The sequence below is a fragment of the Suillus discolor genome, assembly GCF_016758755.1.
Source record: "Suillus discolor strain FC423 chromosome Unknown F5147scaffold_60, whole genome shotgun sequence".
Classification (NCBI taxonomy): Eukaryota; Fungi; Basidiomycota; class Agaricomycetes; order Boletales; family Suillaceae; genus Suillus; species Suillus discolor.
This window is the reverse complement of record NW_024541307.1, coordinates 177,234-202,696: the sequence shown is the minus strand read 5'-3', so window position 1 is coordinate 202,696 and position 25,463 is coordinate 177,234. Positions and strand designations below refer to the sequence as shown.

General features: G+C 46.7%; 9 protein-coding genes across 9 annotated transcripts; 6 read left to right on the top strand and 3 right to left on the bottom strand.

Moving 5' to 3' along the window:
* Positions 1-41: 41 nt before the first annotated feature.
* Positions 42-2,483, bottom strand: F5147DRAFT_640835 (cytochrome P450; the record flags this gene model as incomplete). The annotated part of the gene is made up of 14 exons (XM_041433042.1): positions 42-279; positions 330-467; positions 520-669; positions 726-750; positions 802-858; positions 920-1,115; positions 1,164-1,177; positions 1,247-1,376; positions 1,438-1,553; positions 1,602-1,753; positions 1,808-1,940; positions 1,994-2,049; positions 2,098-2,233; positions 2,285-2,483. 14 exons carry the CDS (start codon positions 2,481-2,483, stop codon positions 201-203), a joined length of 1,581 nt encoding a protein of 526 aa, XP_041288988.1. The 3' UTR covers positions 42-200.
* A 1,896-nt stretch (positions 2,484-4,379) lies between these two features.
* On the top strand, positions 4,380-5,682 carry F5147DRAFT_582961 (uncharacterized protein; the record flags this gene model as incomplete). Its single annotated transcript, XM_041431692.1, has 4 exons — positions 4,380-4,487; positions 5,017-5,145; positions 5,271-5,381; positions 5,428-5,682. Coding segments are annotated over 4 exons (603 nt in total), but the record flags the coding sequence as incomplete, so codon positions are not given.
* Positions 5,683-8,444: 2,762 nt separating this feature from the next.
* On the top strand, positions 8,445-9,224 carry F5147DRAFT_815689 (cytochrome P450; the record flags this gene model as incomplete). Its single annotated transcript, XM_041443542.1, has 3 exons — positions 8,445-8,655; positions 8,706-8,835; positions 8,885-9,224. 3 exons carry the CDS (start codon positions 8,445-8,447, stop codon positions 9,222-9,224), a joined length of 681 nt encoding a protein of 226 aa, XP_041288986.1.
* A 185-nt stretch (positions 9,225-9,409) lies between these two features.
* F5147DRAFT_777582 (cytochrome P450) lies at positions 9,410-10,686 on the top strand (the record flags this gene model as incomplete). Its single annotated transcript, XM_041442003.1, has 9 exons — positions 9,410-9,448; positions 9,501-9,630; positions 9,693-9,706; positions 9,755-9,944; positions 9,995-10,051; positions 10,109-10,133; positions 10,180-10,316; positions 10,374-10,506; positions 10,566-10,686. The coding sequence occupies 9 exons, from the start codon at positions 9,410-9,412 to the stop codon at positions 10,684-10,686; spliced, it is 846 nt and encodes a 281-aa protein (XP_041288985.1).
* Positions 10,687-12,269: 1,583 nt separating this feature from the next.
* F5147DRAFT_815688 (uncharacterized protein) lies at positions 12,270-13,720 on the top strand (the record flags this gene model as incomplete). The annotated part of the gene is made up of 5 exons (XM_041443541.1): positions 12,270-12,470; positions 12,524-12,742; positions 12,790-12,991; positions 13,038-13,279; positions 13,565-13,720. The coding sequence occupies 5 exons, from the start codon at positions 12,270-12,272 to the stop codon at positions 13,718-13,720; spliced, it is 1,020 nt and encodes a 339-aa protein (XP_041288984.1).
* A 258-nt stretch (positions 13,721-13,978) lies between these two features.
* F5147DRAFT_640833 (uncharacterized protein) lies at positions 13,979-15,769 on the bottom strand. The gene is made up of 3 exons (XM_041433041.1): positions 15,380-15,769; positions 14,988-15,326; positions 13,979-14,931 (listed from the first exon to the last, which is right to left on the bottom strand). Exons 1-3 carry the CDS (start codon positions 15,554-15,556, stop codon positions 14,101-14,103), a joined length of 1,347 nt encoding a protein of 448 aa, XP_041288983.1. The 5' UTR covers positions 15,557-15,769; the 3' UTR covers positions 13,979-14,100.
* Positions 15,770-17,230: 1,461 nt separating this feature from the next.
* Positions 17,231-18,688, bottom strand: F5147DRAFT_777579 (aspartic peptidase domain-containing protein; the record flags this gene model as incomplete). The annotated part of the gene is made up of 6 exons (XM_041442002.1): positions 17,231-17,467; positions 17,518-17,636; positions 17,688-17,821; positions 17,877-18,192; positions 18,244-18,360; positions 18,409-18,688. 6 exons carry the CDS (start codon positions 18,686-18,688, stop codon positions 17,231-17,233), a joined length of 1,203 nt encoding a protein of 400 aa, XP_041288982.1.
* A 978-nt stretch (positions 18,689-19,666) lies between these two features.
* On the top strand, positions 19,667-20,970 carry F5147DRAFT_815686 (uncharacterized protein; the record flags this gene model as incomplete). Its single annotated transcript, XM_041443540.1, has 4 exons — positions 19,667-20,067; positions 20,129-20,302; positions 20,360-20,610; positions 20,661-20,970. The coding sequence occupies exons 1-4, from the start codon at positions 19,807-19,809 to the stop codon at positions 20,968-20,970; spliced, it is 996 nt and encodes a 331-aa protein (XP_041288981.1). The 5' UTR covers positions 19,667-19,806.
* An 18-nt stretch (positions 20,971-20,988) lies between these two features.
* F5147DRAFT_582942 (uncharacterized protein) lies at positions 20,989-24,542 on the top strand (the record flags this gene model as incomplete). The annotated part of the gene is made up of 6 exons (XM_041431691.1): positions 20,989-21,147; positions 21,595-21,849; positions 21,916-22,340; positions 22,390-22,690; positions 22,739-23,264; positions 23,536-24,542. Coding segments are annotated over 6 exons (2,673 nt in total), but the record flags the coding sequence as incomplete, so codon positions are not given.
* Between the last annotated feature and the right edge of the window lie 921 nt (positions 24,543-25,463).

The following is a 25,463-nucleotide window of genomic DNA, read 5'->3' as shown; positions in this document are numbered from 1 at the left end:
TATTTAGCAGCTACTCCGGCTTATCACCGCGTTACTCCTTCGAACGCATGTATATAGCTTACTGCAATATCACTTCTCCATCCAACAGACTCCCAGATCCTTGTGTGCACAAGATGCAACGGACTCGCCTGACATTGAACCTCTATTTGGCAGGTCGCAGGCCTCCATGATTTCACCTCAGAACCATATCCGCACAGCTCTTAGCATTGCATTTTTATCAACTGCGATACCCTTTCCTTCGTATGGCGAGGGGTGAATATGCACGGGAATACAGGGTGCCTGCATCGGCTGCCTCAGATAAACTGTGGGGATCCTCAAGGATGACTCACGTCGTTAAGCCTCCCGTCCATTTCACTCCTTCAGCATCAGGCCCGACATTCCATTCTGGCGCACGTTCCAACCGGAAAACAGTTAGAATATTCACAACTGCGGCGAATAAAGAAGCATCGGCAACATGTCGTCCAACACTGTTGAAAGGTGAGGCAACCCCGTCTGTCCGTAAAAATCCAAACTTCGTACCAAATACGCCTTCCAAATCCAAAAACAAAGGAAATGTCATCACTGGCAGGGCCGTGTGTTGATGGCTCTTCGACAGCGACTTTTGACATGTGACGCTCGGGTATGAACCTCGTCGGGTTAGGATATTTATCTGGATTGCGCGCCATAAACCTGCATAAGAAGAAATAATTATGTGTGATCTTTGTTTACTTGATATAACGAATGACCATGCGTTGGGTATTACAGTAGCCCCTTAAGAAACAGTTTTAGAAGAGGGATAGGTCTCTCAGTACATAGACTGGCCTTTTGGAATATAGTAGCCTTCGTAGATGTCGTCATTTACCGCGGCATGTGCAACGCCTAAATACACAGTCAGTGACCATGCTAACCGGAGGGAGTTCGACGAGTCAAGAGTGCTGACCCAGAGGGGCGACAGGGAACCACCTTAGCGTCTCTAGTATGACGGCGTTGATGTAGGGCATAGAAGCGCGATCATCCCAGTCGGGCAATCTTTCGAGAGTTTCTCCAATGACGGAATCAATCTCTGCTTGCGCACGTGTTTGCACCTCGGGATATAGAACCATCGCGAGCAGGAAGATGTATATAGTGGACGTCGTCTGTGCCTTTGGTCAGTATATAAATAAAATAGAAATTGCAAAATATACAGTTCCTGAAGCGGCTAAGAGCACGGAGAAAATGAGTAGAGATACGTCAAAAATATAATGACCATTGCAGATTTGTCACGAACCAGCATAACCAGTTGCACTGGATTCCTTGATCCCTTGCTCAAGAACAGCGGCCTCCTGTTCATCTTGTGTTTTGACTGGTATACGTTTCAATGCATCCGAAACCACGGATGGTACAGCCGTCCCCGCGGCCTGAGAATCATCACGAGCCTCATCTAAATAATACTCTGATCAAAAAGCACTTGGAACTTGCCATGTTGTTCTTCACATGTTCAAAGGGCATGTCCACAATCATGGGAACGAGGGTTCTCTGGACTATAGCATCCCTTACAAAGCTCGCTCCAGGGAGCCAAGGAGGAAGTTTTTCCACTGCGAGTGCATTAGAATAGAACTACAGCTGATCGAAGTTATACGCACATATGGGGAACTGTGTTACGATAGCTGCGACCTCTGGCCTGAATAATTTTATATCTATCTCAAGTGAGCGGTGAACGAGCGCGAGGAAGGGATCATCAGCGGGCGCTATAGCATAATCATACATGATTGACATGATGGTAGACGTGCTGAAGCTACGTAGAAAGTATGGTTCAGCCATGCAATACATGAAAGGAGAGATTGCTGACGTTTGTAAATGGGTTCCATACACCTCCGGAGAGGTTAGTAGGTTCAGTATTAAAATGCGAGCATTGCGCATTTGAATCGGACGGAAGGATGACACTGCTTTTAAATGGAATGCTTCATGGAAGATTCGCCTGTCTGTAAAGACATGATAAGTGCGACAAGAGAGCTCGAAGGGATAATGTACTAACGAAGTCTCCACTTGTCTGAGTAGGGTAGAAAAGTAGTGGAGTAGTCATGACCAACACTAGGACTCGTTCAACAACGGGTACATCAAAAGATAGAAGGGCCTCACAAGTCAAGAATATGCACAAGCCCTGGGGGTCTCGTGGAATAGTTGTGTGAACGACGGTCGAGCAAGTCATGTGCAACTCTTTCGGAGTTGATGATCACGATATCCTGACTAAAGAGTCGGGTGTAAACGATTTCCCCTGTGTCGCAATTCAGCACATCCAGATTTACATGTCGCAGGTTCTACGCACCATACTCGGTTCCCCATCTTGAGTATGCTAACCATGGATGATCTGGGTCGATTCCGATCACATTTCCAACAAAAGGGAGAGGTGGAGGACCAGGGGGTAAAGGATGCTTCTTAGTGTCTCTCTTCTTTTGCAAGGATTGCACTACCACGACAGATACAAGCGCTATGAGGGCGAGTGTGAGTGCTAGTGTTGGGGCCATCGCTCGAACCGAATAAGTGACTCAAGCGCCCCCGTATATGTGCCTGGATTTTGTGCGGCCGGTGACCCCATCAATGCTGTGGGGCTATGTCCATTGTCGTCCCCGAAAACTTTGGACAAGTGTCGATTCTTGACGACCCCGAACCCCTTGAATAGTGTCTTCGAAGGACAGCTTGGCTTCAGTCTGTGGAGATCGATTGTCACGGTGTTGGACCTGTACTTGTACTAATCTGTACGGCTAGACTGTAAGTACATCATCGTCAACGGTACCTTTAGTATTACGGTCTATATACAGTCGGAAAGTGTGCCGGTGTAACCTGCCCTGAACTGCCGCCATGCCCTGCAGGACAGCCACAGCAACGACTTAGTCTTAGCTTAACATCCAAAACCGTTTGTCACAATAAGTTATTTGATATTGATATCGTCTTGCAGCTTTGATAGAACCCTATCCATGTGCGACAAGCAGCCAGATTAGCTGGATACTGACGGCGTTCCTAATCACACAGGGCTGTTGTAGAACGTCGCAGGTTGAATTTTACCTCGGCACTTTCAAAAACGATCGAGGTGATGATTGGCATGCGAGGACTTCAAGCTGCAGGGTGAGCGAGTACTGATCAATCATCGACTCCCTCTCCTGTAGGTAATGCACTGCCATGACTATTTCGGCTGCAACCCTGGCCGATATCTACGATACTCATGAGTGAGCCCGTCTCGACGATCCTGTGAACATATTCGCTTTCGGGCCTTCTTCATCTTGATGAGCAGTTTCCGCCTTACTCACCACGCCACGGGAAGCCCGGACATCGGATGGAAAGAAGCTTACCTCCACGTCACATGGCCCGGCGATTAAGACCATCCCGAGTGTCATATGGACCAATTGTTTTCATTTCAGGTTGCAGGTCCTAGTTGAGAAGTGGTAGATGAATGTATGTGGTAAGCTTCTTGATCTTTTCAATCGTTGAAACATCGACATCCTAGAGTGACGTCACAAGGTCGAACCATGCTCAAGGATCTCTGCCGAATACCACTAGGGAAACGCACGGGTACGGGTAACACCGCGGTTCTATGCTAACGGGTTTGGCGGGTACGGGTACGGTGTAGGATATTCGTACCCTTGAGCACACCCCGACCCTTTACCGCGGGTTGGCGGTGTTTGGACGGGTATGACCTACCAAATTGGGAACTTTGACAGCCTTTGAACACCGTGCTAGGATTCTCCGTACCACCTTTCCCTGAATCTCTGAGAGCTTGAGGATCACAACTAAATGCTATACTGATTTCTGTCCTGTCTTTTGCGCCCTGCGATTCATTCTATTAAACCATTTATCGAGCTGACACTTTACTACAGAGAAGCTCGAGTTACTACCATAAAGCCAAGGCAAAAACTCGAGAACTGTTTAGTACTAAGTCCACTCGCCAACGAGCCGCCGCCTCTCCATGAAACTCACATTGAAGCTCCCAAAGAAAGCATCTGATGCCTCGTCTACCAAGTCACACTCATCATCTAAGTCTATCTCGTCGTCCATCTCCGAGAAGGCCAAGTCACTTAAAAAGGCTGTCACCAAGGGTGCCAAGGCTCTGGCCCACCCCTTAAAGAAGGTCAAGAAGTCATTTGCGTCCCAGTCTCGATCGAAATCCACAGACACCATTGATCTCACACGATCATGTACCAATTCACTGGCCAGTGGCAATGACAATGCAACGGCAAGTACATCCGATCCTGATCCTGATCCTGCTGCAGATCTCGGTGTGTTTTTCCATTGATTTTGTAAATATCTAATTAGACGACTATACAGAGGCTCTCCAGAAGACTTGGCGGTCACCTATCTATAACTTCTTTTCAGCTGATGTTACGGTCCAATACCACAATGGCTGCTTGTGTCATTTTTTTCCGTGTGGTGCACGGAAGTGTAAGACAGCTTTAGGTGGTGTGCGCCGCTATCAGGATACAAAGGATAAGTCTTCGACGACTAATCTGAAGCACCATGCCATTGGATGCTTTGGTGTGTTATGACTGGGGTATGTCGAGCTGTCTTAGTCCGAGTGGACTGAGATTCGGCGAGACAGACGTGGTTCTTCTCTCGAATGAGAGGTCAGAGGTTTTCTGGCTAAGGCAAGTATTGGCGACTTCCTTAGAATGATGGTTCTTTAGATAGCAAGGTTGGGGACCTTGCTAACGGACTAGTTCCAGGTAGAACCCAGTAGATTAAAGTGAAGAACTACATGTGGTACGCTATGTATCTATATAGCGAGAGTTCAAGCGGAGCTTGTAAGTGCGTATCAAGATAGAAGGTGGACAGCCCGCTTGGTAGACGATAAGAGATAAGAGATAGTAACCATGGTGCGGACAGCCCGCTTTGATAAGAGATGATCAGCTAAACATAGTGATGGTTACTAGCATGGAAAGTCAGCTTGGCGATGATATGAGTAAGAGTCTGGAAAGTAATTGGTCGCTCATCAATGGCTGTGTTCAAAGACCATTGTCCGGTAACAAAGGAGAAGCGAAGAGAATTAATGTGCCGTAACATGGTGAGGATGCTGTCAACAATGCCATGGAGGGTAAGGATGCTAGCACTACTAATAGTGGCTCCGTCTATGCAGCGTTTGCACGCCAAGGCCAACAGCCCGTTCATTACTCTCATCGGACACACACAAACCTGGAAGTTCGGTAAATGATCTATCTGTGTAAATTCTTGATGTTAACATCAGTTTCAGTGCTCGACTGGTGAAATGGATCACTGAAAGCAATCACCCGGTTAATATAGTCAATGACCGTGAACTCCGCGAGCTTCTTTGTGCAGGTCGTCTGAACATTGAACTTCCATCATCTGATGTATTGTCCCGCAACATCAAAGTAGCGTTCGAAAAGTGTAGTGAATGCATCGGCAAGCTTCTCCGTGTAAGCTTTTTGCTGATATGAGAATCTTGGCTAACACAACGGTTAGGATCACCCTGGATGCTTACACTTTGCTACGGATGCCTGGACTTCACCCAACCATCGTGCCTTTGTAGCATGGACAGTCCACCTCGAGTATGAGGGTAAAATGTTTTCATTTCTGCTCGACATCATTGAAGTTGCCGAGGTATGTCACAGACCATATCAAATGTTCTGCCAATCTTCACATGATATATCTTATAGTCGCATACTGGTGCTGCAATGGCGAAAGCCTTTCAAGCAATGCTTGAACACTTTGGGCTAACAAAGAGAGTAAGTTGATCTTAAATACCGTAGGAATCATACTAACTTGGCGATCATAGATTCTTGCAGTCAATGCTGACAATGCGACTGCAAATGATACTCAAACAACAAAGCTCGCAAGCCTCGACAACTCATCTGAGTCTGTCAACCGTGTTCGATGTTTTAACCATACTCTCCAGCTTTCTGCGAAAGCTTTGCTGAAGCCATTCAACTCCGAATCGTCAGAGGCATCAGTATCTGACGCCGATGATAATGTGGTGAATCACGATGAGCCGCCGCTTATCCTGGATGATTATTCAGAAGTAGAGGAAGTTGACTTCACATCTGAGCTCGATGATGCTGATGACAACATTGATGAGTTGGAAATGCTCTCGCAGGCCAATCACAAGAAGATATTAGATGCCACTGCCGCTGTCAAAGACACTATTGCAAAGGTCAGTGTCTCAGATCAGATCCCCATCTAATACTAGCTAATTTTGATATTGCAGATTCGTGGTCTGTCTTTTGCTGTGATTCGCTCGACAACTCTCTTGCTCCCGGCCTGGCGACAGGCATGTGGGGCATCACACTTGAAGGAAAAGCTCATGCCACGTGATGTTGTAACACGTTGGAACTCCACGTACGACATGCTGGTTTTCGCATTAGAGTATCAACTGATAAATATGAGAAATATTTTGAGACTACCGATGACACTGCAGCAGATGCGGTCCGTATGCAACATTTAATCATACACTGACACTGACAACTATACAGAATGATGATGACTTCGGCGACTACTCACTTGGTACCATGTCTCGCACTACTAGTAGCGAACTGGAGGAGTTCCTTCGATTACCAACTGTGAAGACCAAGGACCCACTTGCATGGTGGCAAGACAACTGCCATACTTATCCGACACTACATTGGATGGCACTAGACTATCTCTCTGTCCCAGGTATGCCACGCTTGAATCTTCTCTCAACCAATCAGTACTTATTAGCTTGCTCAGCGACATCAACTGTGGTCGAACGTGTCTTCTCACAGGCTCAGCAGCTCCTTCACTTTACTCGCAACTGACTTGCACCATCAACAATTTGCGCCTTTCTCTGCCTTGGAGCCTGGGGCAGAAGTGATCTTCTAGCGATGGAGGACCTTCTAGCCTCTGTAAGGAGTCAGAAACGGAAGCAAAGCAAAGTTGAGGCTGAGAAGGATGACGAGGAAAAATAGCAATACTTATTTTATTGTCCAAGTCGTTAATACACTGTTCTTGCTAATGTACCCGCGGTGCTTATGGGTCGGTGTGCACCCCCGCGGTGTTTACGGGTTGGTGTGTACCCATACCCGTGGCGGGTGTGGTGTTGGCGGGTATGGGTATGGTGTTGAGTTTCCGACCCGCGGTGTTACCCGTGCGGAACCCTAAATACCACCAGGCTTGTGACAAAATGAGTCTTCTGCATTTTTGACCAATTCTTGTGGCTATCTCAAAAGATAGGCCTGTAGCGTCTAGATTCACCAGTAATCCCTTCTCCGATCATCTCCTCCCCGGCTGGTAAGGAGCAAGAGTCGATCGGATACAAAGTGTCATACACTTTCCTGGCGGACAGCGCATAATACGACACCTCTCCAGAATGTAACATATAAAGAGCGGAGATACAACCTTGGAGGTGTCTGCGTGGGTGATGAACCATTCATCATTTGTGAGGGGCGGATACCGTAACGATGTAGCAAAATCTGGAATACGAAGATGGGCTCCGCGGTGCATGCCGCTTGCTTGATGTTATGTATGTGTTCTCCTTCCATGATCATATCCTTCTGTAATTATCGGATCTCCCAAGAACATCCGCCGCTGTTATGACAAACGGTCGTGTGCGACTAGGATAATCTAACAGCGACAACCACGACAGTGGTACCGAGTGCTGAGAGTCGTCGGCCTTTACAGACAAGCAAAGGTTGCGTACTCGAACGTAGCTCGTGGTGGTTAACGAGGGGTTACGCCGAGATGATAGCGGTTTACAGACAGTGAGAGGCGTCACTGAAGGTACGAGTTGATGTCGAGCAGGTAGCTTTAGCGGGACAAGGAGTTCAAGGGTAAACCTAGTAAGAGTAAAGTAAGGAACGTCTACTTTAATCTTCGACCTTATATAAGGCTACTCTATCGTGTCTAAGCTCAGCTCGAAGCTGGGTTCTAATCTGCTTATCTACATGAGTCAGAGATAGCGTCCATGCGGTACGCTTCCATCAGAGATAGGATCCACGTGGTATCCTTCTATCTTCTATCAGTCCATGAGGCAGCACGAGGCTTGCCTTCTATCTGTACATGAGGCAGCGCGAGGCTTGCCTTCTATCATCCTCAAGGCAGCACGAGGCTTGCCTTCTATCTTGATAACATTAATAGGTCTTCTAGACCTATGTCGTCACGTCATGTCACGTGCGGTCCAGACCGCTTATCTAAGCCGGCAGTTGCCGCTTATCGTCTATCGTCATCTATCGTCGTCTGTCGTCATAGAGCTAGTGAGGCTCCGGTATCGTCTATAGAGCTGGTGAGGCTCCGGTGTCGTCTATAGCCGTGCGGGTGGCAGAGGGCTCTCTGCTGGCGGGGGACTCGTGCCATGTTACTGTAACAGCCGCCCATACAGAAGTTGATGTGATTTGAACAAGAAGCCATACGTATATATAGCGATAGGAGGTGCATCACTGAGTTGCATAATCACCGTTGATTACTCCACTTCCCCGTGGTTATAAGGATGGTCGTCGTATACAGTTTACTAACCCACTGCTCGAATCATGGCTCTTGCAGTTGATCGCCACCTTGCTATCCTCACTGGCATTTCTCTTTCCTGTGTCACCGTCAAGGCACTCAAGTGGTTTATCAAAAAGCGACAAAATAATGCTCCTCTTCCTCCTGGCCCAGTGCCCCTCCCACTGTTGGGGAGCGTCTTATCTATCGACGCTTATGAGCCTTGGCTGACTTACACTAAGTGGAGTGCTGTGTATGGTACGTGAACAGATAGCATAGGGCATACATGGTATGAATCATTATCTCAGGGGACTTGGTCTTTGTGCGAAGTCTAGACGAGGAAATGGTCGTGATCAATTCTCAGCACATCACAGAAGCCTTACTGGACAAGCGTTCTCGTATTTACTCCGATCGACCATATCTAGCAACACTCATGCCGTGGGTTCATTCAGTATTCCTTTATTCAACTAGTCTGAGGTTCTCGCAGATATGGCTTATCGATTAACTTTGGATTCACAGCTTATGGCGATGAATGGCGTCTCTGCAGACGACTTTTCCACCAAACTTTCCGTCCCCAGTCCGCAGCAAAATTTCGCCCAATGCAGATCAAGCGTGCTCGTGAGATTATCGTCAACCTAGTCGATAACCCTCAAAATTATCACGACCACTTCGCAACATCAGCAAATGATTTTCACGAGTTGAACCATTATCCATCTATTCACAGATTCTCGTTATCTGTTGTGATGTCAACAGTATACGACTACAATATTGGTGCTCGTGATGATCCTATGGTGCAAACCGTGATAAAGCACTGGTTCCAGGCTTGACCTTGATGACCCCAGAGAGAGCATTAATGCTTAAAACCTTCCCCTTTTGTGAGCTCAACTCTCCTGGATGAGATAACGTTAACATGACAGCACTTTTGTGAAATGTAGTACTAAAGGTACCTGATTGGTGCTGGGGGTCCTCGATCAAGTGTAGTGCTTGAGGTTTGAGGGAGCGGATCAATGAAATGGCCGACATGCCATTTGGATATGTACAGCAGCACATGGTGGGTATTTATTCTTCTCTTGGTTTCAGACATTTACTCAGCTCTTGGCAAGGCCAACGGTTCGTTGCTCGCTCAATCTTCGATGGTTGCAGAAAATTTGCAACGGATGGAAACGCAAGAGGAGGTACTCAAACCTGTATTTGAGAATGCCTTAAAGAAAGCAGCTACTACTGCTATTATAGGTAAGTAAGCAAGCCTTTTGACGGGCAACGCTGTGCTCTCGACATGCACTAATATTGTGCAGCTTCATATGAGATGGTGAGTAAACAACTCTATCATGTTCTCCACTGCTTATCGTCATTACAGACTGCAGCAACTTTGATGGTTTTTTTCCTGGCCATGGTGTTATATCCAGAAGTTCAGAAACGCGCACAAGCAGAAATCGACTCAGTGGTTGGAAAAGAACAGCTGCCAACCTTCGAAGACAGAGCATCACTACCCTACATCGATGCAGTTGTGCGAGAGACTTGGCGATGGCAGCTTGTCGTGCCCCTTGGTATTCTTCCCCACCAAATGATCTGGCCTGTGCTGAAAGCGACCTCATAGGCGTATCACATGCTACCTCGAGTGATGATGTATATGATGGGTACTTCATTCCGAAAGGTCCGCTGTTTTTGTCCCGGACTCAACGCAATGATTATTCATAGTATCGTGCATTAGGTGCAATCATCACATACAACACATGGTCGGATATGTTCTTCCCAGCTTTTGTGGTACTGACTTAATTGTAGGGGTATTACACAGGATGAAAAGCGATACCCCAACGCATCTAATTTTATACCAGAGAGGTTCATTGACAGCAATGGCGCGTTGACAAGTGATGAACCCGCACAATACATTTTCAGCCTTGGCCGGCGTATATGTCCAGGTTCGTTAACTTATTCTAACCCTATAAAAGATTCACCAACAGATAGACGTTGATCAGGATGGTATAACGCTGATTCCTCTGTGTGGGCTGCCATTGCGACTATGTTGGCCACATTGAATATTTCTTCTGCCAAAGATGACCAGGGAAAAGTGATCAACTTTACTCCCAAGTTTATCCCAGGAGTGATTCGGTACTTGACTTTCTTCATGTTATTCTATCTTCTTGTTACTGACAGTTTCATTGCTTCAGGTGTCCTGCAACCTTCCCTTGCAGTATTTCGATGCGGTCTCACATTCATTCAGACCTTGTGGACAGTTGGCGGACTGCTGAGTTTGAAAGAAGGGATAGCAGTTTGCTATCCATGGTCTGATTGAGAACAGCTAAAGGTAACATAGTAATCGATCAAGTACTTCCTGCCAGTGTATACTACATCAGCAGACACGATGAACGCCGTGTCCAGCTCTTCGAGGGCTATGCCGTTTTGGTGATGGGGTGCTTGCCATTTGCAATATCAAAGTCCAACTTAAAGATGGGATCATCAGGGCTGGAGGTGCAACATCCGGCCTTCAGTACTCAGTACTCAGTTGTGGTGCAAGGAGAGGAGCAGTGAGGAACATGAGATGGGGGGTGATGCCATCTGCGACAGGATGCAATTGTAAAATATACATTATAGATAAAGCACCTCAGCAATGACTTTAATGCGTGAAGAAGACTGTGCATCCATTCCTAACAGCCTCGACTGAAGCCCCTGTGGCACCTGCGCCAGCCAATCCTGTCAAGCTCTTCCTACTCAGCGGAGCATTGCCAGTACTTGACCATGGTGTTGCGCTGCTCAGCCAGACGCTTCCAAGGACCATTGTTTGCTAAGGCGAGCATTGAGTTGTTTTTTACCAAGGAATATAGGAAGATAATATTAGAAACCTTCATGTTCATAGGTAATGATAAATTCATCTCCAGGTTTGATATCGGTTTCGAGCGCTCTAGCGATGTTCTCCAAAATTATTGTTGAACTCGGTCCAAACCCAACCTCGTCGATGGAAGCAGCATTGAACAACTCTGCAGCAGTGAAAGAGCCCTCATCCACGTGCTTGTTACTCAGTGTGCTGACAAAATACTCAGCTCCCAGCTGTACATTATTGATCACTCCTTGAGTAGTCTGTGATCCTCCTGCATTATTGGCTTAGATGTACCCTGATTGCAAGGATGGGAAGCAAGCACAAACTTCATCGATGTCGAGGGAAGCCATCTGATCACTATTGCCAAGGAAGTGTAGTCCAAGAGAAAAGGATGACTGGTTGAGTATCATTCCATTATGTATTCATGCATAATTATATTGATAGACCTGATGAGGAATTGGGCTGGTCGGATGTACCTACTAGGCAGAAGTTGGTTCATAGAAATTTCAAATCCAGCCACGTTGGCTGCCAGTGAAAGGCAGGAATGAAGTTTATCAGACTCAGCCTCCAACACATCCAACTGATCCCAAGCCAGCTTGATCACATATCCAAGCCTCTTCGAAATATATTTATTGTTTTATGAGCTAACTGAATAGGCACAAATTCTGTAAGTTGTCCCATGCCATGCCATACCCCCGAGACAACTTCTTTTGTCAGCCTGCATTCCTGGCCAACCACAATGGTTTCAAGCAGCAAATTGTCCTCCATTGCTCGCTCCAGAGTGACTTGTTTTTTGCTCAAACATCGAGCTCACAAAGAGATTAAACTCGGATTGAAAGCCAGAGGCGCTCATTCCAAATCCAAGACAAAAGTCATTTCACAAGGCCTACAGCCATCTTCTAAAGATGACTCAACATGTTCTGTGGAGGTGTGGCTCCATCTACAGATAGTAGAGACGGAGCAGTCTGTTCACTCAACACTTGGCCTCGCGGTCCCTTCAATCGAGGTCCCTTCAATCCCAGGTCAGAGAGTGTGTACATTAAGAGACCTGGTCAACATGGCCCTGGCTGCAATCAACTCATGTGTTCCACTCAACTTGGTCCAACATGACTTAGAGTTGGTGCTCTCCCACAGGCCTACCACCATAAGGAAGGGGCGGTACAGTTTCTATACAGTCAACTTGACCGTTGATGAACAGGTACATGTGATTGTGCCTGCTGATAAGAACCTAATTGCACTACGGGCGGCCAGCACTAATGTATGTTTTCTCTTGACTGACATCTAACATCCTAACCACTCTCTGCATCTCAGAAAGCATCACCCCCCAAGGAATGGTCTAAGGAGAGCTGCAGGAGCTCAACTGCTGTTGCTAGTGCTGACCATTTGGCGTCGATGTTGGATGACTTCCAATGCAAAAACCCGAATTGCAAGGCTGACTGGAGGACCCTATGGGACGTAATGCGGACACATCAGACGCCAAGGTACACCTACGGGCTGTTTCAAAGGTCAATCTGGCCCATGTACAACATGGTAAGTGTTGCTGTACCCTCCTATCATTCATTCACTCGGCACTGCAGGCCGGTGTGGAGAAAGGCCAGTGTAAAATGAACCGATTTGTCGCAACCCTCACTAACTACAACGGTATGACAGCTGCATTGGCACAAACACCCCAGTCGTTCACGGAGGAGAAGATCAGGAGCATAGACAATTATATAAAAGCCAATCCAAAGGCTCAAATTGGTGGGAATAAAATGATCAGGGGCTTTTGCATTGGGCTAAGTGAGTTTTTTGTTCATCACCTATGGCAGATCTGACTACTTTACAGAGAAGTTCCTGAGATGCACTGCAACGCGCATGCCCTTGTTTGATGATGTGGATGGCCTGGACAATGACACCCTGGACTATGACAGCCTGCCTATTATACATCTCATGCTGCATCTATCTACATATTATAAGGATGGAGCGATTTCCAATATGCTCCACTTGAGTCCCTTTGAGGCTCCACTAAGCACCACTGGGCCCATCAACGATGTTGTTGACTTCCTTTCAAATGGCTTAGTGCAAAATGTGCGAGCGTGCGCGTGAGTCTTGGACTCATCTGTTAAACGCGGTCGCATAAGCAGGTTATAAGGGAAATTGTGATTTACAATGCCCCTGTCACAACTTGATAAGTTACATAACATCAAGCGCTACATCAACAATCTCCCATTAACATTTTTAACGTCGAGATTCTTTTCCAGTTCACAATAGACATGGGCGCCTGCCAGTCTTTTTTTCCTCATTCAGCATCTCATGCTTCTACCTATGCAGACACTGAACATCTGTTTGATACGCCGCTGAATTCCCTACCAGGCCAACCCCAATGTACTGGCGATCATCAGAATGAACTTGACTCAACGCAACCAAATGCATGATTTGGTAGAGAACGGCACATTTGTTGCAGACAAAACCCTCCTCCACTACCGTGGGAGTCGGGAATTTTGCACAAAAGTAGCGGCGCATAAGTGAACTGCACCATAGCCTCCACGGTTTGATTAAATTTGATTCACAATCACTACAGATATTCGATCATTCAATTGGAAATGTCAATCGATGCTTAGCCTACTAGCGCTCGAGGTCAACACAGCGCATCGCCTCAGCCCTCGAGGTTTGCCATGGTCAAGGGTATCATATTTATATCACGTCGTTAGTTACGTGTGGAATGCTATATTTCTGCTTTGCAGTATCTGTCCAGGTACATATGCCCGACTCACAGAAGCGCTGATATAAACATTCTGATGTTTCTTGCATTTGATGTAGTATTGGCACAAAACAAAACACACAAAATATCTTTGCAAACAGAAATACGAATGTCATGGGTATATATAATGCGGTAACCATCCAAGCGATTACCGTCTCCCAAGGCCACTCAGTCCCCATGCAGCTTTCGACTGTACGAAATTCCATCCGCCAAATATCCTTAGTATCAAATCGCGGATGGATGCCAAACCGACCGGCATCCACCAAGCATATGAATCGTACGGAAGGTTTCCGAGTTTCAAAAGTGTCTTGGTGAAGCCGATGACTTCTAGCGCTCGTGCATGACGTGCCTCTGCGAATTCCTGCAAAATGGTATCATCCACATCGGGATTCTCTGCAGACGCTTGAATGTGCTTTGTGACAGCCTCTACGAGGAAGATTGCGTCCCTGATGGCCAGGTTCATGCCCTGCCCGCCTATAGGTGAATGTATATGGGCTGCGTCGCCGACTAGAAAAATGGCGGCTCCGAGACGTGTGAAGGTACGGTCTGCAATGGCGGAATGGGTTCTGAAACCTGACGACCAGACCAGCTGGTCGACTTTGACAGGGTTCGGGTTAAGAGACGGATCCGATGATATACACGCTGGCCCGTATGTGTCGACCACGTTCTGGATATACTCTTTCGGTGGAGCACGGGGAGGCTCTCCATTCTTTATGGGTATGGAACAAAGTATACGAAAGACGGATTTCGTAGAGGGCTTTCCATCTCGCAACAGCTGGGCATTGAAGTGATTGCCAAATGGTAAAAAAATGAATAAATTGCCCGAAAAGACTTCGGCGTTAAGGTGGCCCTCGAGGGTGACTGGACCGACAGGTTCGGGCTCGAACGTGATATCCGCAGAGACCATTTGAGCTAACTCTTCATTGACTACGTGTGGGCCTTCTGGGTCAGAGAACCCTATACCAGTGATGGTACGGATCTAGAAATGGTTGTCAGACATTCCACTAAGCTAAGTTGGGGGCATTGAGGTCTCACAGTTGAGCGGGCGCCATCTGCGCCGATAACGTATCTAGCGCTGATAACTTGACCGTCCTCAAAGGACACATCAGTGACGCGAGAGTCCTTTTCATTCTGTTTCATTCCTACCACCCTGTGTGGACGCTGCACCTGCACACCAAGGCTCTGCAACTTCTGCATAAGTACAAGCTCGGTCACACATTGAGGGATGAAAAGTGCGTAAGGGTGGGTGGAATGTTTCTTTAGAGGGTCAAATTTGACCTCAAAGATCTGCGAACTACGGGATATGATTCTGATGCTCTTTCCCTTGATGCCTTGAGACAGTAACCCATCTGCGACACCGATGCTTGCTAAAGCCTAAGATCACAAGAACATCAGTGGGCCTTCTTATGAATGCACGGGTAGCTTACCTCGATGGTTGCACAGTGTATGGCGACGGACCTCGATGAATTGGATCCTTCGCTTATGGCATCCACGATGACGAAGTCATGGAGATTGTTGTGAATGAGAGCAAGAGCAGCTGTGAGACCTGCGGGGCCTGCACCAACAATAAGCACGGTCGTGTTCTCGGGGAGAGACTCGGACATTGTCTGCCTGGAGGATTTTGAGAATGATAAAGCGACTGAGACGATGAATTAGCTTCAGATAGCTTTTGCACCTTTAATGAAAGGCCACCAGTGTACAGGTTATCTTAGTAATCCGTAGTAGTGAAGGATGATTTGCCATCGCGCACGGACTGCAAGGGCCATCATCAGTAAAGCGATGAGTCCTTGATACTGTAGCCGTGCGAATTGTAGAAGAACTCTGCCACTGCTAAATATATCTGATTAATTGATTTGTAGCTACATAGCCCGGAGATCTAGAGTAATATGAACAGTGCACAACAACGTTATATGATGTTCCTCCGTTGCAGCTGACCAGGGTGGCAAGCCTATATACTTACGCCAAATATTTTGGCCATTGTCATTTTGCCTTACTTACGCTTTACACTACTACAACTTCATCCACGACATTCTCGCGGGAGGTACCTCTGGCACGTAAAATAACGTGAGATTTTGTAACAATATCCTGACTTGTGGCCATGAAGGACGACAGCGCACACCCTGTTTCATGATTCTCGTTTTCCGTCGGTCTATGCATCGGATCATTAAAGATCATCAAACTACTATTTCACATCTTCCCATAGGAAGAACCTTTTGCGCTTGTCAACTAATCTCTGAGATAAGCACTACAATTCGTAACAAAATCGCGACCTGTTACCATGGCAGTATGTATTGTACTCTCGGCAGTGTTGATTGTTATTTTCCTCCATTATCACTTGCGAGGTCAGCGGCATCATGATGTACTTGAGACAATACGATGATTAGTTAGTTACACTCAGGCCACGATATACGTTCGACTCGAAGTTGCGACTTGATATGGGCAATATCGGTCCCAAGGTTGTCCACTGTCCTCAAGGTCTGACAACAACTACCGGGCCATGTCGAATCTAAAACACTGGTATGCTTGTGCCACGAAGTTCTCCTGCTAGCTGTATTTGTAACTCCACTTCAGAAATGAAATTGTCCAAGGTCCAAGGTCCATGTACCCCTTCTTCCAGCTCAAACCACGTTACAGGACGATGGCGAGCCTGAACTTGTTAAGACTTTCTTTCACCTTGAATGCAAATGCACGCAAATCAGGCCCAAGATACAATATTCCAAACACCGAATGATTCTATACGAGCTACACCACTGAGCGCTTTGTAGCTTTGAGCCTTAGGCCATGCTAGTCGCAACTTGAGTATGTTATCAGATGCTTTCCAGTGTTCGCTCAGGATGAGCTGTCACTTCAATGAACACGCTATTCAGCACACACTTAGCCGCTCCTTTTCTCGGTCAAACGTTTGCTTCAATTGCTGATAATCCACCACAGCTGCTTTTAGGCCGTGGCCGTAAGTCTAATGGGAAAACTAGCATTAATTATTCCAAGTTGGATTGGGAGGGTTTCTCGATGTTGACCGTCATGAGGAATGAGCACATATATCAGGGTTTTTGAATCTAGTTTAGAGACCTGGATAAGTTTACGCCAGGTGACTGGTCTCATGATTTAGGGCCAGTGGAGCCGGGGTGTCTTCGTGGAACAGAATAGCTAACATTCGAACATTCAACTACAACTCCGGTCACAGTTATTTCTAGCGGTGCTTCCAGAGGTCCATAGCCTAGTTGTGAATAATGTTATATTATGACGCACAAATACCCAATACCCCCAAAAAAGTTGCATCAGTTGGTGGTGGCATTCGTGTATGCGGTTGTGGCAAAACCGACTTGGGAGTTGGTGGTATCAAACACGGAGTAGAAGCGCTCAAGGAAAGTGTAGCCGTTGATGAAGTCGAGACCTTCACCACTGGGAGTGCCAAGGTTGTTGACAATGAGGTAGATGTAGTCGCTGCTACCACCAATATAGGTATTAAGGGCACGAGGCCAGATCTGGCCGTTAGGAGTGAGAGCGAAAGTATTCTGTGCAAAATGGTGAACAAGGGACATTAAGATTTAAGACAGAAGCATACGCTGCCAATATTGAAGTTCAGGTTCACGAGAGCACTGTACTGGGTAGAGCTAATGCGGAGAAGACCAGTAGTCTCGTCCAGGGTGGCACCGGTTGCAGACTGGTACTCATCATATGCATCTATCAAACACTGATTAGACCATGATTATTCGCTACACTTGAGATACACACTGGAGGCAATGAGGATGAGGGTGGTGCCAGTGTCGACGATACCGGCTGTCTCAGTCAAGATGGTCGTGGTGCCGTAAGTGATGCTCTCGGTGATACCCCAGTAGTAGGATGCAGGTTCGGTGGTGGTGAGAGGACTGAAATAAGAAACTACTGTCAGTCCAGATTGATCCCTAAGCTGCAGCAACTTACGTGTATGCAATGGCACCGGTGTACTTGGTAGCATCAGTTCCACCGAAGGTGAGCTCTCCGTTGATGTCTGATTCCGAAGTGGTGGGCTCGAAAGAGACACTAACAACTATCTGAGAAATCATGTCTTGGTTGTACAGGCTGTCAGTGACGGTTGGGATTGTCATGGTAGATGATTCTCCCAGGATACCCTCTGTCAAGTCTAGGGGCCCAATGCCAAGGACACCGATGACAGAGTCCGTCGAAGTAGAAATAACACCAATCGGCTGCCGGATAATGGTGAGATTTCCGAGAGTGACGGTGTCGGTGTACTCAGTTCCTAGAGATAATTGTAGGTATTTTCAACTTATGATATCATTGTATGTCGTACCAGAACCATAGCCAGGGACCGATACAGGCTGTCCAGTGTTGACGCTGGTGCTGGTCTTCACGTACGAGGTGGCACTAACCCATGTGAACGAGCTACCGGTGTCGACAATCAAGTTGTCTGAAATAGTACATTAGTGGCTGCATGTTTTCTCATTGCTGAACGCACAGGTTGTGGCAGGGCTGCCAATGCCAACAGCTGCAGTGTAGTATACAGCATCATTTGTCGCAACAGTGCTACCACTACGACGGCTGAGAGTGTCTCTGCTAACAGTTTTGAGGGCGGTCGCGCGAGATTGGTCGTGCTGTAGGAGGTTGATGGTACCGCCAGAGGTGTTTAGCCTCCTGGCGACGGAGAGGGTGATGGGGGAGTCGCGGATTTCGACAGGCGATGCCGCGATGGACAAGGCTAGGAGGAAGATCATCAACAGGGATGCAGCTCGGAACATGATTGAACGGTACCAAAAGGTAGTGATCATGAAGCCTGTTATATATGTTGATAACGATGAGAACACTGCAAGTACATAGTTAATCTCATTCTCAGAATGCTGAACTGTATGGAACGCACCCCATCAAGTGAAGAAACAGGAATAACTAAACAATTGACTCATTGTGCGCACAGCTTGGATCAAAACCAACATAACAGGACAGGTAGCCTGTTTTTGGACGTGAGTAACAGGAACGGCATCCATGAGGATGCACTGTTCCACCAGTTTATTCATGGACCAATAGCTAGGGAGTGCTTACCATACATGGTGAAACTGGTGCATGACTCGTACGAGGGACTCGCTGACTCGGACCCGAGGATGCGCTGTTCTACTAATTTTATAGTCAGGCTCACATGGTGAATCTCGCGCATGACAAGTCCACCTTCCGACGGCAGCACATCAAGGATTGGTGAGCCACAGATGCTCATGCCATCAGTTCCGCGAGCGCCCTAAGTCATTTCGGCCAACTCAACTTGTGGGCCATTTCAGTTTCCACTCGCGGTATCTTCTTGTCCAAATTGTAGGTAGTATTCACATCATGCTAGTTCATTTGGTTGAGACTCTATTTGCAGAACTGTACTCATTCAGTACTGTAACGTCAAAGAATATAAAATCTAGGAGCCTGCGTGAGCTTGAGCCAAACACTCGCCTCGATATCACACACCTATGTTTAATGTCTCACAGAAATCATCGTCCCAAAACTTCCTCACCAAGTTCGGAGTTCGAACTGAGGCAATCTAGATTCCAACTTCAAGTTCCGACTCAACTTTGTTAGCCTTTTCTGATCCGTGCCATTTCTCACGCGACTAATCTTTTGACCGGGTGGACCTAGGCCCCCGGAAGCTCCAGCTAATGTACCCCCGCAAAATAGCATTTTTGAGGGCCAAATATCGCAAAATCTCTGCCCGGAAATAGCATTTTTGAGATGCTGTGGACGAAAGGCCTATCCGGCTATTGCATTTTTCACGTCCTTCAGGGCAGGTTTATAGGACACTTGTCCAGCGGTGAACCCTATTCTGACCTGTCCCGACTCAAATACACGCCCCCTCAAATGCCTCACAAAACAGCTTCTCGTCATCATGCTTCCCAAAGACCTTAAGCATCAGATCCGGAAGATACGAGGTACCGAAATTACACATGCCGACATTCAGGCTCTTCTTCCTTCTGAAAGCCAGAGAAAGATCACTGGTACAAGTATCAATGCATACGGCGCATGTACGGAAGACATGCATGAAGACAGAGATTTCTGTATATTTAATTCGTGGATCGCGCCAATCGCATCTGGCCAAGTAAAATCAGGGATTGCCTATGGCACAATTCATGGTCACATACATGCATCTGTAAGTCCTCGAAGCAGTTACGGAAAGATGAGATACTGAGTCAAATGATATGTACCACAAGGCTTATACAGACACGTCTTTAGACGAGCTCCTTGCACGTCCACGTTGGGCATTCCCATTATGTGGTGGCAAGCCCCAACACTGGGTCCTTGGCATCATTGACTTCACCCGGAATGAGATTGCTGTGTTTGATAGTATTCCGGAGCTGAACTCGATGAACGAATGGGCCGAAAACGTTCGTGAATACTGTCATCACATAAATTACACTAACACTTACTATACTATTGTTAAGATGCTCGTCAAAGCTGTAAATGCAGTGATGGCATGCCTTGGAAAACCTGTCTTAGAATGGTCACCTGTATATTGGAAGCGCAAGGTATACTCACCTCTTGAATATCACGGACAAATAGATGGATGGTCGTGCGGGCTATTTGTTATGATGGCAATAGATGTCTTTGTCGACAATGGAAGCTATGACTCTGTGACAGACGACAAGAAAGACGCCATGAAAAATAAAGCTCTCGAGACATTGATGACGCTACCGTGGGTCCATCAAATACACTTGAATCAAAGGGGTACTCATTGAATCAAAGCGTGATTCGTGTATCGAAGAAGGCAACCTGTGACAGCGAAGATGATGAACCTGTTGAGATAGTCAATCAGACAAAGGCGTCAACAGCACTGTTCCCCACCACCTCGAATGAATTGATACCAGCTGAAGTGCAAAAGGTGTCCCATGCTAGTTTCCCAGACTCAAAAATACTTGGCAAGCGAAGTGTTAATGGCAGCAAGGAGACTGATGATGCCAGTGATGGGAGCAACACTGACGATGAGAAACGATTGAAGAAACGTTCCAAGGCCACATCTGGAGCACGAGGAGCAAAGATATTGTTGAGCCAATGAGAGCAGTGCTTATGGGACGATCATGGGATACAGAATGTTGAGTCCTCACGTGTCAAATGTGGAGGATGTTTCCATTGGATTCAGCTAAACAAGGACCGTGAATTCTGTCCGGCGAATTGGCTGCAACATAAGGGAAAATGTTCGCAGATCAATGGTAAAGCAAATGTGCGAGTCGCTGTTCAGATGCAGGGTGTGCATGATGCTTCATCATTAGCAACTGTATTTTATAAGGCTAATGTTCCTGTAGGACGACGGTAAAATGAAGACGACTTACACTACGAAGACAGTTGGAGTTGTAAGTGTGTCCTTCTTGAATTCACGAGTCAAACTTATGCCTTACAGACTCCTTCTATCACCCGTTTCTTCAAACCTGTGGTTCTCAGCGCACCACATGAAAAACTTGTGGTGTCAGTTGCAAAAGCATCAAGCACTGCACCATCACATACCGTTGTTGGAGAAGCCATCAAGAAACTTGACGAGCCTCAATTGGTTTGCAAACACCTGCATGTACCAACAGAGTATATTCTCAGGACACAAACACGTTCTCTTGGTGGAATCTCACCACTATTTCGGACCCGTTGCAGCCGTCAACTCTTCCAATATAAAAAATTCGCGCCATTGAAGGGTGAAAACATTTCAGCTCGTCCCAGGGTTCCTGTACCAAAAGATGGATCTGGAAATGTGCATTCGGAAGAGAGTCTGTGGACGGAGAAAGAAAAACGGGCCTTGTATGAGGCTTTGCGGGCATGGGCACGATGGGAGGTGAATGCAAAGGAAGGATATGTGTCGTCAATGCATTGTGAAGGAGTGACGAAGAATAATGATTTAATTTGTGATGCTTGCCATGGGGTTGCTCATGATGAGTCTTTCAAAAGGGCTGTGCGCAAGGTTTGTCTCATTCTTCGCAGTGGACGTAAATAAAGCGGCTGATGGATTTAGTAGAAGGTGCAAGAGTCAAAACTCCCACAGGAGCAGCAGCATGCGATTCACGCGGCACGAGACACTTTCACACCACATACTCTGAAAAATGCCGATGCCCTTGATTTACAAGATAAGCTCAATGATCCAATTGTTTGGAATGCCCATCACCTACTTCAACGCGGAAATGATGCAGAATGCTTCCTGGAGCTGTTTAAAGCTGCACGGGATGGTCAACTCCAAGGCCGCCAGACGTTTCAAGAGCTGTGTATGGTGCTTGCTGACCAGCTCAAGCATGACACCTCGAACAACAAAAAACTGAAGTATGGTATTCGCTACCCAAAGAATTTCCTTAATTTCATGACACTTGTGCGCTCATACGGAGGAGACTCGGCTCGTCAGTATGGCATTATTACTTCTCAGCTGGCTGGACCTTCTCCACGTCACTTGAGGTGAGTCTTCATTGTTGTCACCGAGTCAAGGTGTTAATTCACATTGAAGGACTCTTACGGCAAGATCAGAGGATGCTCTTCAAAATCCAAATCTTGTTATTGAGAATATAGCACATGTGAAGCGCTTTGTCGATTCTCTCAACTATAAAGGGCCTATCATCATAGCTGGTGATTGTACGAAGCTTCGAAGCCACCTGACCTATTCCAATGACTTTGGCAGTCATATTCTTGGCTCTGTGCTACCGTATGAGGAGTGCAAAGTTGATGAAGTGGAGGATATTGCACGAGTTATTGACACCATCAAGAAGAAGAATGCAATGGCTACACAAGTCAGAGAAATCCTCGCACAGGTACTATAAGTTTTCTTCTCATCATCCAATCTCACTGCGAATTCACAGGTTCCATTACCCGGCTGTCAACCTCAAGTTATTGCCTTGTTACCGACTAATGGCAAAGACAATGGTGTCGGGATTCACGCTGAACACATGAAGATCATTTGTATGGCAGGGTGGCTTGGGCTTCCCATAGTGGCACTTGCGGCTGATGGTGCAGCCTCAGAGCTACTTGCACAGACACTAATGGATCAAGAGCAGTCAGAGCAAGAACGCCTTACCTACGATTACAAGATCTATGGATTCCATCTTCGTGTACCCATTTTTGCTGGTACGGGGCCTATGGTCTCTATTTCGGATCCACCCCATGGTCATAAAACATGCCGAAATCAGCCTCAACATGGCACACATACGGCTAGCCTAGGCATTGGCATTGTTGTGAATAGTTCCTTTCTGGATCTTCACGCTACAGGGGAGTCTGGACTTGTCCTTGGTGATGTGCAAAATGTAGATAAGCAAGACGATGGTGCTGCATTCCTATTATTCAATTACGTGGCTCTCTTGGCGACCACAGTGCCTGTTGACGAGGGACGTAAGATCCGTGAAGGCTTTGATGGCCTTTTTGTTTATCTCTTTATTTTTGGTGTGTCACTGTAACAATATCAATCGTTCTAGGAGATCATTCATGTGTATTCTAGGGTCTCTCTTTGATGCATGGCTTAGTCGCACCATGAGCAATGAAGATCGTGTTCTTGCGACTGTATGAGCACGATTTTTCCTGCATCTCTGGCGGTCCCATATCATGACGCTCACATCATTGTTCCCTGATCTCTATTCCATTCGTCGATCCTTCATTTCACCAGAAAGCTTCAATATCTTCAACCGCCTCTGCGACACTCTTATCCTGCTTGTTCTTGCCTATGCACGTTTCTATCCTGACCAACTGTTCTGCATTTGGATGTTTGGAACGCACTTTGTGGAGCACTTTTTTGGCATCTCACGGCAACTACTGCCAAACTATGCATACGCAGAATTGTTGAAGATTGTTCAGCACATAATGCTTCGACAACACCTTCTCATGTCAGGTCAATTCAACGAGAAGCGGGAGAAACTATCGCGGGTCGGCTACATTATCGAATATAGCAGTTCACCATTGTCTCAACGTGAAAAGCACAACCTGCTTGTCACAGTAACAAGTGCACATCTTGATGCAATCGTTGAGTTAGGTTTCCATGAAGCGACTGCGTTTTGCAAAGAGCTGCTGCACATCCCAACAATTCGCCCAACAATTCAATCACCCCTTGCACTAATACCCCTGGGTGCCTCACCACAGCGTACACGCCCAAAGACTGCAGACAGGACATCAGCCATCCCAGACAGTAATGACGACATCGACTCTGATTCCTCCGTGGATACTGATAGTGGTGGCAACAACAATTCGGATGACGATGACGCATCGCCTCTGTTGGATTCTATCACTGGGGAAGCCATTTCTCGGGCAGTGACACAGTCCACAATGCGCTATGCAGCACTATGTGAGGACTATGATCGTGTCATAGCTGACATACCCAGTTCTGGGCCGACTCGGACATCACTAGCAGAACATGTGGCCTTGGAAGATTTGAAGACAGCAGGGGCTGCCTCTAATGTCGAGCCTGTATTAGCCATGGCCAAGAGTGCACTTTTTGATGATGACGGGAAGTTATCTATACCTCATATTTTGAATGCTCGCAAGTCCCATCAGTCGGAGACAAAGGTTCACTCGGAGCGTGTCATCACCATTGACCCAAAATTTGTACTGCATCGTGTTATCGAGGAGGAATCAGCATCAAAGTCGAAGCTATCGATAACGAGAGAATACTCCCATTGACTGGCGGTGGTGCAAAAGCTCGACGTCAATTTCAAGAACCCAACAAAAGCTAGGGAGGAACGATGGAAAGCAGTTATTGGGGCATTGCCGAAGGGTGTTATAAAAGGTGCGTTCTCTCTTGTTTATCTAATTATTCAACATCAATCAACTATTTAACAGGACTTCCTTACATTGCCAGCAAAAATGTGCATACATTGCATCCACTGTGTCGCGGCTCATTTGTTATTATTCGCAACGAGAAGCGTATGTACATTGGCAAGGTGCTCGACCTTTACAAGAAGGGGAAAAATCAGCATGGATCTGTGCCCTCCTCATCAAATTCTGCTGAACTATCATATATTTCACTTCGTGTTTATCGTGCACTTGACTCTGACATTGTAAGTAATCATATATTCGGCACTACGCATCCTGAATGCATGATTGTTTCTGATAGCAACTTGATGCATCTGACGACGACAATGAAAATTCCTCGGATGGTACCAACCTTCCTCTGTTCTCACGTACTCTCAAGACATTCGAGCTCCACACTCATGCACCTATACAGCAACTCATTTACCACCTCAATGGAAATCTATTCGCACAGCAGCTCCACAATCATCTCACCTTAACCGCTAAAGCAGGTGCTCGCTAGGCAACTCTCTCTCGACCATCCGTCAAACGTGTTATTCTAAAATTGCCGCCTACCATCAAGATTCCAGCGAGGGGGGCATGAGAGACCAATAAATAGTGGTTGATCTATTCTAGTAAACTTATTACATTTGATTGAGATACTATGTGCCTCTATGGTCGCCGCTGTTGTCACCGGTGAGCAGCGTGTCACCATCTGTCACGCATTAGCAGGAGGTCACACCATGTCACACCACGTGATTTTTTGACCTCTGCCCGGAATTGCATTTTTGAGGCCAAAAGTTTCGCATTTTT

What these genes read in the sequence shown, in the direction of transcription:
- F5147DRAFT_640833 (XM_041433041.1), bottom strand. Translation starts at nt 15,556, where the DNA reads ATGTCCGAGTCTCTCCCCGAGAACACGACCGTGCTTATTGTTGGTGCA. An exon ending in TACACTGTGCAACCATCGAG is followed by an intron (nt 15,327 to 15,379) that starts GTAAGCTACCCG and finishes TTGTGATCTTAG; the next exon opens with GCTTTAGCAAGCATCGGTGT. An exon ending in CAGATGGCGCCCGCTCAACT is followed by an intron (nt 14,932 to 14,987) that starts GTGAGACCTCAA and finishes AACCATTTCTAG; the next exon opens with ATCCGTACCATCACTGGTAT.